This window comes from Phascolarctos cinereus, unplaced genomic scaffold (genome assembly GCF_003287225.1).
Source record: "Phascolarctos cinereus isolate Bilbo 61053 unplaced genomic scaffold, phaCin_HiC Scaffold_1;HRSCAF=81, whole genome shotgun sequence".
Taxonomy (NCBI): Eukaryota; Metazoa; Chordata; class Mammalia; order Diprotodontia; family Phascolarctidae; genus Phascolarctos; species Phascolarctos cinereus.
Genome location: NW_027555514.1, coordinates 116,606,248 through 116,620,375, shown reverse-complemented (window position 1 = coordinate 116,620,375; position 14,128 = coordinate 116,606,248). Strand labels below are relative to the sequence as shown.

The 14,128-nt window shown below is 42.6% G+C and overlaps 1 protein-coding gene across 1 annotated transcript in view; it reads left to right on the top strand.

Annotated features, from left to right (window-relative positions):
• Nucleotides 1–5,392: 5,392 nt before the first annotated feature.
• SND1 (staphylococcal nuclease and tudor domain containing 1) overlaps nt 5,393–14,128 on the top strand; it is a 479,638-nt gene continuing 470,902 nt past the window's right edge. The window contains exon 1 of the mRNA XM_021002412.2: nt 5,393–5,680. Coding sequence (XP_020858071.1) covers nt 5,603–5,680 — 78 coding nt within the window. The 5' untranslated portion in view covers nt 5,393–5,602. The remainder of the gene's footprint in view (nt 5,681–14,128) is intronic.

Here is a 14,128-nt window from a genome sequence, read left to right as displayed (position 1 = left end):
AGAAGTGTTGTTTTAAGTATGCTAAGAGATAGCACTGCTCAGGCATTAAGACTTTAGTATTCTTCTGACTTGTTGGTCAGCAGTATTGCCTCTGTTTCCTAGCTTGCACCCCTGAGCTGATGGAGCAGCAAAAGAAATGGAAACATGGACTCATGCCATTCTGGAACTGCAGATGTGAGAAGAGATAGTTTTGAGAAGCAGGTGATAGAGTGGTTAATTTTAATTCATTGTTATTTACTTTGCATTCTATTTTAGATGAATGTTCTTTTGCCTTATTATTATAGCACTGGCAAGGTCAGGCAGACTCAGTGGGGAAAATGTGGGACTCAAGAGCAGTGGCTTTGACTAGATGATGGCTCCAAATAGGTTTTAGGAATCTGAATGTTCTGGTAGGACATTGCATTCATCTTTGAGTTGCTCATGGAACTTACTATTTGAATAAATATTTGTACTCAATAAGTACTTGTTGAATGAATGAATAAATGGGAGAAAAATGACCCAGGGTAGGGCCCAGAGGGAAGCTCGAGGCATGTCTAAGAGAAATAGCAGGGAACAGAGAAGAGTGTAAAGAAGAATCAGGGATCACAAAAAAAAAAAGGGAAAAGCACCTACACGTTCAGAAATATTTATAGCAGCTCTTTTTGTGGTAGCAAAGTATTGGAAATTGAGGGGATGTCCATTAACTAAGGAATGGCTGAACAAGTTGTGGTATATGAATGTAATGGAATACTATTGTGCAATAAGAAATGATGAACAAGCAGGTTTCAGGAAAACCTGGAAAGAGTTGTACAAACTGATGTAAAGTGAAATAAGCAAAGCCAGGAAAACATTGTACACATTATCAGCAACCTTGTGTGATGATCAACTATGAAGGACTCAGCTCTTCTCAGCAATACAATGATCCAAGACAAGTACAAAGGACTCATGAAGGAAATGTTATTCACATTCAGGCCAAGAACTGATGGACTTCGAATACAGATCAAAGCATACTTTTTTCACTTACTTCATTCTTTTTCATGGGTTTTTTAAAATCTGCTTCTTCTTTCACAACTGTGACTAATATGGAAATATGTTTTACATGATGGCACTTGCATAGTCTATACCAAATTGCCTACCATTTAGGAAGAGGGGAGGGGAGGGAAGGTAGGAAAAAATTTTGGTACTCAAAATCTTGTCAAAATGAATGCTAAAAATTGCCTTGCATGTAATTGGGGAAAAAATACTATTTAAAAAAAACCATGAAAAAAAAAGAAAGAAAAAAGAAGAATCAGGGAACTTGCTGCTCAATTTTGCTTGAGATTGCTTGGGATAGCTCTGGCTGAGCTCTAGATCAAAGGTTCCCTACCCACTGAACCTGTAGGTGATCAAGAAGAGATCTTCAAATCCATTTTGACACCAAGTATAGTCATTTTGATTTGTATTTAGTTTCCACAAAGTATAGTGCATGATTTAATCTATAACCAGGGTTTCTAGCAAAGTCAGGGGCATTTTGCATGAAACTCTTCTAGTTGGTGGAGAAAATGATGACATTGAAGGTTAATGTGGATGAGGAGTGGGCTTTGTGAGAGTTTTGGAGAGAAAGGATATTTGTTTGTTCCTTCTTTATGAAAGGTTCTACATAATTCCAGACCTTCTCTGGGTCCAACTTCTGACACTTGGGGAAAGAAGTACTTTGGAAGGCATAAACACGTAGGGTAAAATGGCTTCTCATCACACCCCCATTTTCTGGTTTAGTTCCCTAGAGACTTTGGGGAATTTTCCCTTGGGTGACAAAGGGTTCTCTTTCTCTAGGTTTAATTTGAGATATTTCACTCCCAGAGGGAATGAATTCACTCTATGTATTTTCTGGTATATTTGAATCTGTATGACTTCTATATTTTCTGTCTGGTATTTATTTGGATAAATGGATTTACTTGCTGTCCACTATTTGTGATGGTCTTTGGTATAACCATCTTTTTGTGGGAAGGTTCCAAACTTGAGGGTGTAAGCTAAGAGCTCTGTCCCCCTCGTCCCTGTAAAGGACAGTGACCAAGGAAGTGATTAACTTTTTGTTTTGAGCAAATTGTGTCACTGGACCAGGAATATTTGCAGGGATAGAGGGGGGAGTGGGAGTAGATATATTTCTACTCTAGTACCCTTCTCAGTATGGGCAGCTAGGTGGCACAGTGGATAGTGCCTGGCCTGAAGTTAGGAAGACCTGAGTTCTCAAATCTGGCCTCAGATACTTGCTAGCTATGTTCTAGTCAGTCTAAAACAAGTGACTTCTCCAATATCACTTGGTAACATGCTACAGTCTACTCATACTCAATGTGTGCATCTCTGTTGTCCTTTGGGTCACTTACACTTTTGATTCTTCACAAGTTTTCATATTCCATAATCCCCAGCCCTGTTGGATCACCACGAGAACACTACTGTTTTTCTAAATGGGGTTTCATATTGAAGGAACACAGGTTTGAGTGTGAGTTATAGTTCCCTGTAACCATGTGTTCTGCAGTCTTAGAGGATGGGCATGATCTAGAGTTGTGACCCATAAGCAGTATGCTTTCTGACTAAAAGGTTAGCCTATACTTTAGTTATAGCCTTAGGTCAGTGAAGCATAGAAAGGAGACATGCTCAAGTTCACCATCATGACCTTCAGCCAGATCATAGAGTCCCATTACCAAGATGGAAAACCAAAAATAATGGGTAGAGATGGTAAGTCATCCCATACCAAGGAGGTGAGAGAGTTGGCTTTGTGCCTAGGCAGGTAATGTACCAAAACCACTTGTTGCCTCTAAGGGAACTAATTGGGTTTTCTAGTGAACGGAAGACAGGGACACAAGAGAATGAAGGATTTAGGTCCCATGAAAGCTCTCTTCACCAGCTGGATAGTGGAATACAGAGATAAACCATGTGGGCCAAAATCTGGATGAAGAGCAAGCTGAGTTTGTATGTATTACTGGGTAATGGGGAAGATGCCAGGGATGCCTCAGTTTGAGAGGAACACTGTCTGGACTAAGGAGAGGGCCTGGACTTATAGGCCACTTGTTTTTCGCCCTATTCTCTGGCTTTGGAAGTCCCAAGGGCATAGTTGTTACCTACGTTAATACTACGTGTTAAGGGATGGACTTCATTCAGTCTGAGACATCCATGTTCCAGAATTGAGGCTAGAGGACGGTGGGTCTGAGGAAATTTGCTTCTCCATAGAGTATGAGAAGACCGCATGTTCAGAATTGGCTCTGAGCCACACCAAAGCGGTCCACAGCCTCTGGCTGTGACCAGGCTGATATATGATACCAATGGGGGATGCTTAAGGATGTTTAGGGATAACTGAAATAATAAGGAATAAGATAAATGATAAGACAAAAGTGAAAATCCCTGTCTTCACAGAGTTTACATTCTAATGGAAAACAACAGATACATATATAAGTATGTACAAAATGCTGTATATACGAAAAGAATAAAAAAGGCTTCATGTGGAAGGTGATGTGTGAGTCTTAGAAGAAACTAAGATTCCATGGGATAGAAGTGAGGAGGAAATATTCATCAGGAATAGGGGATAGCCAGTGCAAAGGCATGAAGATGAAAGATGGAGTGTCTAAGTGTGAGGAACAGTACTGCAGAGTGCATGGAGAAAAGTAGTTTATATTTGATCATAGAAGAAATAGGGAATCACTGGAGTTTATTGAGTAGGAAGAAAACATGGTCAGATCTGTATATTAGGCAAATTATCGGTGGCTTTGTGGAGAACGGATTGGAGTGGAGAGAGACTTAAGTTAGGGAGACCAAATGCTCTTCTGAGCATTGCAGTAATCCAGGTAAGACATGCTAAAGGCCTGAATTAGGGGCAGTGGCTATGTGAGTGGAGTGAAGGGAACATATATAAGCCATGTTGTAAAGGAGGACACGACTAGATTTGGCGATAGATTGGCCATGTGGGGTGAGTGGTGTCAGAGATAACTCCTCCAAAGTTGTGAATTTGGGTGACAGGAAGGACAGTGGTACCCTCCCCTCCATACTTGTAAAGAAGTTTGGGACAGGACTAGATTTTGGGGAAAAGATAATGAGTTCTATTTTGCAGATGTTTGAGACCATCCAGTTAGAAGCATATTGCAAGAGGGAGCTACTTGTACATGATAGAGTGGAGTAGAGGCAGATGAGAATTGTCACAGAAATCTAGAGCTTCTTGTGAAACTGGAGAGAGCCCTTGGTTGAAGGCTGTTTCATACATGAAGCAAGTGGGTCAAAGGAAAGACGCTAACAGGAATCAGGCTATATGTTTGACATCAAGCTACACATGGAGCTAGAGAAAGATGCCTATACTGAAGTTCCTGAAGGGAAGCAGCCAGATGGGGATAATGAACACTCCAATAGTGAGGGAACTAAAGCTTGGTGGTGGGAAAGAAAAAGATTGGCATGACAGGGAACAAAGAACTAGCCAAAGGAACCAAGGACTGAACTGTATATGCTGTATGAGTCCCTGTGGAAGATTTCCTCCTGACTTCTTCTACAGGTTCAGCTATGAATCCCTTTTATTTATTTTTTTAAGTTGCTGAATAAAAGTTTAATGTTCTTGTTAGCCCGAGGGCCTGTGGGGGAGCCAAGCATGCTTTTCAGGAAGCAAAGGAGACAGAGACTCAAGTTCACAGGTCTTCCCCTGGGTAGGGAATATGAACCAGAGAGATTTTTCTGTGAAAGGAGGTTTTCCTCGGGTCCGTAGTCATCAGCATCACGTTGTCACCACTTACTTTTTGAGAGTTTCCATTTCACGGTTTGAGTCCTGGGATCACGCTCGCCATTCCTCTGGGTTTCTGCACTGTGCTCGTCCAAAGCCTGGGACAGAGGAGAGAGCGCGTCTTTCCTTCCTGGGATTTATTTGAATGCCGCTGAGTGAATCTTTGATTTGTGAATTATTCTGCACGTGATTTGCTTCTATTGACATAAAGTCGGTACCCATGTAAATTCCCGCAGGACTTGAGTTTTTAAATTTAGTTATTATTTATTTACTTTTTTAGACTCGAAACGCTCCACTCCTTCCCGGTCCGCTAGACTCCCAGGATCTCTCTCTCACAGGGGATCTAGAAGTGGGTAGGGGCGGGGCGGGGTCTGGTGGGGCGTGTACAGAGGGAGGGGCTGTCCTCCCCGCTCCCATGGCCCCCTGCGCCCCGCCGGCCAGATGCTGACGTGTCCTTCCCTTCCCCACCACGCCTCCGGGCCCCTCTAGACTCTGCCACCTCCCGCTGCCCCCGGAAGTCCCACCCTTCGGTTCGTGACGTCACAGCGAATCAGCTCTGTCAATGCCGCTGGGCGCTCTCATCCCGCTACGAGGCCTGGGGGCGGGGCTCCGCCAACAGAGTGTCGATTGGCTTGGGTTCCGGCGGACCGGGCGTTCTGATTGGGTGGCGGGTGGCAGGTCTCTGGCGCGCTTGCGCGGCGAGTAGAACGTGTGGCGGCGGCCGCTGCAGCGTCTCCTCTTTGCTTCCAGTCCGGTTGCTGGTGTTGCTGTGGACCGATTACGTCCGTCTGTTTGTCCCTCCCAGCCTCTAGCCCGACAGTCTCATCGCCGCGCCGGCCTCTCCTCCACACCCCAGCCGATCGCTCGGAAAACTCTTCTGCTCCATCCATGGCCTCCTCCGCGCAGAGCGGCGGCTCCTCTGGGGGACCCGCACTCCCCACCCTGCAGCGGGGCATCGTCAAGATGGTGAGAAGTGGGGCCCGGGGCACCCAACCCTGCAACCCTTCCGACAGCCGGGCCCGGGCCCCGGACCCACCCTGAGTCCTCCTTAAACCGGAGTCTGGCACAGGGTCTCCTCCTGCCCTCCCAGGATGTGGAGCTCTGCCTCTCGCCCCCAACCCCCATACTCCGGCCAATTAGTGTGGGAGAGGAACCTCTCCTTCCCCCTTCTCACCCCGGAGTCCGAGACAGGAACCCTTCCTTCCCCTTCCTGTTCCCCCATCGCCAACTTTGCACAGAAGCTCCTCTCCCCCATATGCTAATATGGAACTCTGGGACACTTTTTCCTCTTTCCTTCTCTTGTCTCTTGGAGACAAGGGTACCCTCCCCTTTGGCCCCCCCGAACTGGAAACTGAAAGAGGAATCCTTAACTGTATTCCAGGACAGAGCTCCTTCGCACCTCCAAACTGCGGTACACAATCTAGACCTCTTCCCAAACTCAGAGTCTCGGACAAGGACTCCTCCAGCCCTCTTGTTAGCTGAGGCCAGGATACTTACTTTACACTCCAGTGGAGTCTAGAAACGGAGATATAACACCTCCTTACCGTAACCCCCAGTTTTCTCCAGTCCGGGATTGGTATAGGATTGTTCTTTTCTGGCTACCAGGAATGACATGTGGACCCAGACACCTCTCCTGTTCCCTAATGCCCATGCTCACTCACCATATTTGTCTTAGGCTCTCATTAATTCTTATTCGATATTATCCTCCCTCTCCCTGTGGTCTCTTTTTTCTCCAATCCATCCTCTACATAAGTGCTGAAATAATCTTCCTAAGGCAAATGGCTGACTGAGTCACTCTCCTACTCAAAAGTTTTCAGTGGCCTCTCATTACTTTTAGAATATAATAGAACCCCCTTAGGTTATCATTTAAGGTCTTCCTTCCACAATCTGCCTCCAGCCTACCTTTTAAACCTTACTTCATACTCCTCTGAGTCATGAACTTTATATTCCTGCTAAACTGAAGTGTTTAGTCTTTCCTGAACTCTGCCAAGTCCACCTCTGCCAAGCTCTTTCCCGAGCTTGGTTGTACACCTCTTTTCTTCTGTTTATCAGCCTCATGTTCGGGGCTCATTTCCAGTGCCACCTCCTTGGTGAAGTATTCCCTGATTCCTCCCCATTGTTAATGTTCTGTTCTTCCTCAGTTTTTCTTGTTCTGTACTTATTTGTGATGTGTTGTATCTTCCCATTTGAATGTAAGCTCCTTGAGGGCAGGGACTTTATTTTTGGTCATTCTATTTCCAGTGCTTAGTACAGTTGCTTGCAAATAGCAGGTATCTAATAAATGTTTGTTGTATTGAATTGGTTGAATTTGAGACAGGGAAGCCTTCTTCCTTTCAGGACAAAACATGGAAGTTGCCTCTGCTACTGCAAAATGGATATCTCTTCTCATATGCACCTGTGTGAAGGAGTAACATGCATGGATTCTTTCTTAGCAATCTGGGATCAGATTTCTGTTAGAGTCTCAGTCCTCACACTGGGATTTGTTGATTAAGAAAGATAAAAGGTCTTGGTAGACCTCCCTTCTCCCTCCTCCCCTCCACTTCATTTTGACATTTACTTAGTCTTGGTTTGCTTTTTTCAGGAGTCTATTATCCAAGTCTTGATAACTGTTCCTGCCTGGAAACCATTCCTCTCCAGACTTCATCCTCAGCAAACACTTATTAAGCACCTTCTAGGACTCAGGGGTGGGGAACCTGTGACCTGGAGGCTACATGTGGCCCTCTAGGTCCTTGAATGCTGCCCTTTGAATCCAAACTTCACAGAATAAATCACCTTAATAAAAGACCTTGAGGCCAAAGGTGCTGAGGATACAACAATAAAAATAACATAGACGTTGTCCGTAAACATCTTACATCTGCCCTTACGTCTCCTGGGGTGGAGGCAGGGGCAAGCGGATGTGACATATACACAGCAGTATAACACAGTGCAAGGAGTTTTGGGAGCAAAGGAGAGATCCTTACAGAATGCTTTTGGAAAAATATGAAAGAGGTGGTGGCATCTGAGCTCAGCCTTGAATGAAGATGTGGAGATGAATGTCGGGGTAGGAGTGGTGGATCCTTTTTGGAACAAGATGGGACCTTTCAATTTGACTCTTCCAGCCTTTTTTTTTTTAGGCTGTAGAATTCTTACATTTTGTCATTGGTAAACCTAAAATTTCTTGCTTTCCCTCTTTCCCTGAACTTCTCCCTAACTTACTCCAATCAGAACACTATATTCTCTGATGCTTTTGCACTCCCCTTCCCTTTCTCTCCCCCTTCCCCTCCACCTTGTGCTTTATTTTGATCAGTGGGGTCTTAATCCTAGCTTTTCATCTTTCCAAATTTTATTTTCATGCTTTCAATTTAAGGATTTTTTAAAAAATCTTGGACTAGGGTCTTTTTAATCTCCCCAAAACACTGATGCCTTCTCAGTAACCGTGGTGTTCTAGGTTCTGACCTCCTTCATTTGGTCATTTCCAGATTTCTTGATCCTGATCTTCTGTTTTCTAATTAATTTAGTTTGGTTAAACAAATATTTTACAAGTGCTTATATATGTCAGTCATGGCATAGTAGACCGAGAGCTGGCCTTGGAGTCAAGAATCCCTGGATTAAAGTTCCTTCTCTGAGCTGGACAAGTTACTTACTTAATCTCTCAGTGAACCAGACCACTCTAAGACTATGGATTGCAGAATAGGTATCTATCTGTGTCAGTGGAGGGAGTTCCCATATCAGGGGTACCCTGTGACAAAGTCCAGTCCGCATTCTCTCCCCCCACTCCTTCCTCCACTTACCCCAAGCAAGGTATCATTCTAAGGACTGAATGAAAAGGTGAAATAAGTCATTATCTGTCTTCAAAGAACACTTCTGTTTTTTTCAGCTGTGATCCAAGAAATCCTGTTAACTATAAAACACATATGAAATTTTATTATAGGCTATTTCTATTAGAGCCCCACAGCTTTTGTTCGTATAGAGAAAATAAGGAAGAGTTGAGAGACATTGTGATGTAGTGGTTGAAGAGCTGGCTTCTGGGGCAGGAAGATTTAGGTTAACTGTCTGTGTTATATGGTGGCTTTGTAACTCTGGTCAAGTCCTTTGACCCTCTGAGTCCCCTAGGCAACTCTTGAGGTTGAGGTATACTTACTTATCTGTATTGTATTATTTCCTCACTGGAGGAGTTTCCTCACTACTGAAATCACAGGCCTACATTGTCTACTGCCTCCATCCCCTTTCCAAATGAAAGGCTTCCTATTTTCTTGATTTAGGATCATAGAATTTATCATTGAAAGGACACTTAGAGAACATCTAGGTCTGCCCCTTCATTTTATAAATAGGAAACTGAGGGCCAAATAAATTTAAATGATTTGTTCAAGGTTACACAGGTTTTTAGTGGTAGAGCAGAGATTCTGATTAGAAGAGTATAGTAGGTAGTGCAGTCATAGAGCCCTGGGCCTGAAATCAAGAAGACCTGAGTTCAGATCTGACCTCACACATTTACTGGCTAGCAGTGTTACTCTTGGCAAGTCATATAACTCTTTGTCTCAGTTTCCTCATCTGTAAAATGAGCCAGAGAAGGAAATGGCAAGTCACTTTAGTATCTTTGCCAAGAAAACCCTAAATGGGGTCACGAAGGGTTGGACATGACTAAAATGACTAAACAACATAAATTTAGTGTGAAAAGGGCCCACGAAGAGAGTTTAAACCAACTCTCTGGGGGCAGCTAGGTGGCACAGTGGATAGAGCACTGGTCCTGAAATCAGGAGGACCTGAGTTCAAATCCAGCCTCATACTGAACACTTGATACTTACTAGCTGTGTGACCCTGGGCAAGTCACTTAACCCCAATTGCCTTAAAAAAAAAGAAAGAAAAATGTTTAAACCACCTCTCTTATTTTGGACGTGATAAATATGAGTGGATCCAAGGTCATACAGGGGAGCCAGATGCAGGAATTGAACCCTGCTTCCCTGAATCAAATTTCAGTGTTTTTCACAGTAAAAATCATCTTGTACCTTGTGTAGGTATGAAAGATTTCCCAAATTTAACTTCCCTCTATTTTCTTATTTTCATTTCCCATGCCATTCTTGTACCTGTCTCTTATATTAATATTGGTAGAGATTCAATTAACAAAAAATAGAGTGAGAAGAAAATCTCTGATAATCATTTTCATTGTGTCTACCAGAAATTTTTGCCTACCCTGGGAAAGAATTACCTCGAAAGATTGCCTAAGTCTACTTAATGTCTAGCATAATCATCATCATCAAATTTATATAGATTTTGAAGGTATGCAGATCCCTTCAGATACATTAGCTCATTTGATCCTCATAACAAATGTGTGGTGTAGATGTTTTTTTATACACACACACACACACACACGTGTGTATATATATATGTATGTATATCCCTATTTTACAGGTGAGGAAACAGCCTCAGAGAGGTTAAGTAACTTGCCTGGGCCAGCACAGCTAGAGAGAGTCTGAGGGGTCCAGAGTTCAGTACTCTGTCCACTATGCCATGCTGCTTCTATGGTGCAATGTGCGCAATAGGTGTTTGATAATTGTTGAGTTGAATAGTGAACATTACACAGGAAATTAAAGAGATCTGCCCGTAAGTAGTTGTGGGATTTGGGACAAATCTTGTCACCTCCCTTGCTATCAGTTTCCTATTTATGATGGAGAGGTTGATGTAAAGGAATCTTAAGTTCTTTCTACTTTTAATGTTTTGTTCTCTGGGATTCAGTTTCCTCATCTGTTAAATGAGGTGGTTGGGCAGTCTATGATTCTAAGTAGCCTCATTTTCTACTATATTTTGATAGCTTTTTCTTTTCACCACATTTTGTATATTATAATTTTGCACATGTACTGTATTTCTATATTACATTGTGAATTCTGTGAAGACAGAGAACCTGTTTTAGTTAATCTTTGTATCTCTCCCAGTGCTTACCATAGAACTCTTTAGTTATTAGGTGCTTAATGTGGAAATTGACTATAGAGACTATAGTAAAGTGCTTTGGTGGTTGGGATTGGCAGCACACTTTTCTTTGTGACAGCCTTCTTATTTCTCTTCTCCTGTCAGTTAGGCAACTAGCATTTAAGACACTTCTATGTGCCAGGCATGGTGCTAAAAATTGAAGATAGGCAAAAAACTGCCCTTTCAAGAAGCTCACGGTCTAATGGGGGAGAAAACATACAAACAACTACCGTATAAATGAGATATATGCAGGACAAATTACGGATAGTCTCAGAATGGAAGGCATTAAGGTTGAAGAAAACAGTGAAAGACTTCTTACAAAAGGTGAGAATTTAGCTGAGATGTAAGGGAAGCATTAGGTGGAGGAGGAAGGGCATAAGTATATATAACATCTACTCTGTGCCAGCATATATAACATCTGCTCTGTGCCAAGCATTATGCTAAATGCTTTTAGAAATATCTCCTTTGATCTTCACAGCAACTTTGAAGTATTATTATCCCCATTTTGCAGTTGAGGAAACTGAGGCAGACAGTAGTTAAGTGACTTGTCCAGTCACCCAGCTAGAGCCAGTTCCAGGCATGGGACAGCAGTAAGGCGGTCGTTGTCACTGGATTGCAGAGTACTTAGAGGGGGAAGTAGGGTGTAAGGAAATTGGAAATGTAGGAAGGGACCAGGGTATAAAGGATTTTAAGGTTCAAACAGATGATTTTTTATCTGATCCTGGAGGTGATAGAAAGCTACTAGAGTATTGAATAAGGGGGTGATAATGGTCATATCTGCACTTTAGGGAGATCAGTTTTGACATCTGAGTGGACAATGGACTGCATTGGGGATAGATTAGACGTAAGGAGACCAACCAGCAGGCTATTGTAATAGTCCAGGTATATGTTGATAAGGGCCTCCTGCATCAGGGTTGTGACAGTACCAGAAGAGAGAAAGGGATATGTAGACATGAGTTGACAGCTGATTGACTGTGGGGTATGAGTGTGGGACTGTGGGATGATGGGCTGCATTCTTTTTCTTCTAGGGTTAGAAGCCATTCAAGATTGTAGGACAGTGAAGCTGGTAACAATTGAGTTGGTGAAAGGATAGGAACTTGTTCTGTCGGTGATGTACCAATGTTGTAAGTGCTTTCATGAGTAGAAATGTGGCCTTAGTGTAGGTAGAAATATGGCCTTCGATTGGTTTTGTGTTTAGGAGTAGGAATTTAACATTCATCGTTCAGGTAGAATGTATCATCTTTGAATGTTTCCTTTTTGTGGTAGTGTAAGGAAATCGTTTGAGAATTGGAGAAGCTTTAAAAGAGATGAGCAGGACACAAGTTTATGCCATAGCAGAGAGCTCTTGCCTCAGGTGGTATAATGCACTGGTAAATTGAGGTCATTTCTGCTCTTCTTCTGGGCATGCTTGGATTTTCCTTGAGTGTAATTTTTTCCAGAGATACTGGGACTAATTGGTCTGTTACTTTTGCAGAAAGGTAGAGCCCTGTGATAGGGGAGTGAAGTGAAAGTACTGTAATGATTAAGAAAAAGGTGCTACTTTCTTCTTGGGAACAAGCTGATTAAATAGACCTGTACTTATTCTGAGAACTGTCTGGTTTTCATGAGTTAAGGTTGCCATGATGTGGTCTGTAGATGTAGTTTGCTGCAATAGGATGGAGGCTCCAGGAATAATCCCTTTTAACTCTGTTGGCTACACAGGTGTAGTAAGATTGTTGGGAGGTAGAGGTTATCAGTGGTCTCTGACCAGGAAGTTTGCTCATGTGGTTCATAACCTAGATGTAGACTATTTTTTTATTTTAAATTCAAAGGAAGACTTGGGAACCAAGAGGTAAAAATTTCTGGATTTTACAAACTGTTGAATGATTGAGGAAGCAAAGGCACTGTCCTGTTATTTGGAGTGAGGGTTGAGATTTACTGTTGAGAGCTAGTCAAGGAGGAATTAGATAGTGATTGGAAAGAAATATGTTAGAGTTGCTCCTCATTAAACAGTCACTGGAAATGATGGAAAAACTGAAGGTTTCTGAACCTATGGGCTCCTCTGAGGAGTGTCCTAGGCATTCCTTGATAGAAGAAGAAAACTCTCAGCTAGTGTTGGGCCTGGTGATTGAAGATTTCAAAAGCTATAGGCAGGTGTATGTTTTTCCTGTTTCTGTGGGCTTTGATTATTCTTTGTGACTGAAATCAAAGTATGAACTCTGCCTTCTGTCTTCACTTGATTTCCTCCTAACCTGTTTTTATTTGTATGTTTTTCTATGTTTGGAGGACATAGATTGCTTTTGTAACACTGGGTGAATCTGCCTTGGTTTTTCACCTACCAGAAGAAGGAGTGGTAGATAGCAGTTTTTTTGATCTTGCTTTTGGGGTAGAGGGTTAAAATGAAGAGCAGTTACAAAATTCTCTCTTTCCCGCAAGTCCTTCAGGCCATTGCTTCTACTCACTCATCACAAATAGAAAAGGAGCAGGAGTACATCTGTGCTTAGTACAACATTGGTGTCTTTCTTCACTAGGACTTTTCTGGTGTTGTCAGCATTTGCCAAACAAAATTTAAATTTCCTTGTGAGAAGCTTTAGAGGGTTTTTTTTTCTCTGCACAATGTAGTTTAAAGTGCTGACCATAATCTAATTCCCTTTAGTTGAGTATTTCCTATTTTTCAGAAGTTGGAGAGTTTGTGTCTGGGAGGTATTCAGCAAACGTACTAAAAACTTACTTTGTTCAAGGTACTGAGCTAGGGAGATAAAAAGATAAATGAGAAAACATCGGACAGTCTCAAATCCATATATCTAGTCCTCTTTTGAACTCCAGTCTCTCATCACAAAATCACCTTTTCAACATTTCCAGTTGAATATCCCATCAGTAACTCAAACTCAACATGTTTAAAATGGAATCTATATCTCCCTCTCAAAGTCAACCCTTCCAGCTTAACAACTGTTTGTTTGTTTGTTTTTTAGGCAATTGGGGTTAAGTGACTTGCCCAGGGTCACACGGCTAGTAAGTGTCAAGTGTTTTGTCTGAGGCCTGATTTGAACTCAGGTATTTCTGACTTCAGGGCTGGTGCTCTATCCACTGCGCCACCTAGCTGCCCCAACAACTGTTTCTATTGAGGGTATCCTTCATTTCATCCAGTCTGGCAGAATTGGAGTTATTCTTGACTTTTTTCTCCTCCCTGTACCCTGATCCAGTCAATTAATTGCCAAGTCTTTTGGATTCTGTCTCCACAAAATCTCTCACTTCCATCCCATCCTCTCTGCTCATGTGCCCACTTCCATAATTCAGGCCCCAATCCCCTTTTCCCAAGACTATTATACTAGCTTTCTAGTTTCACCTCTGCTTGCTTAGTCTTTTCCCCATCCACTGTTTCTACACAGCTGCCAAAACAATCTTTTGGAGTCTGACCATGTCACTTTTGTCTTCAAAAGCTGTCTGTGTCTCCTGCTTCTGGAATAAAATACCAACTCTTCACTCTATATC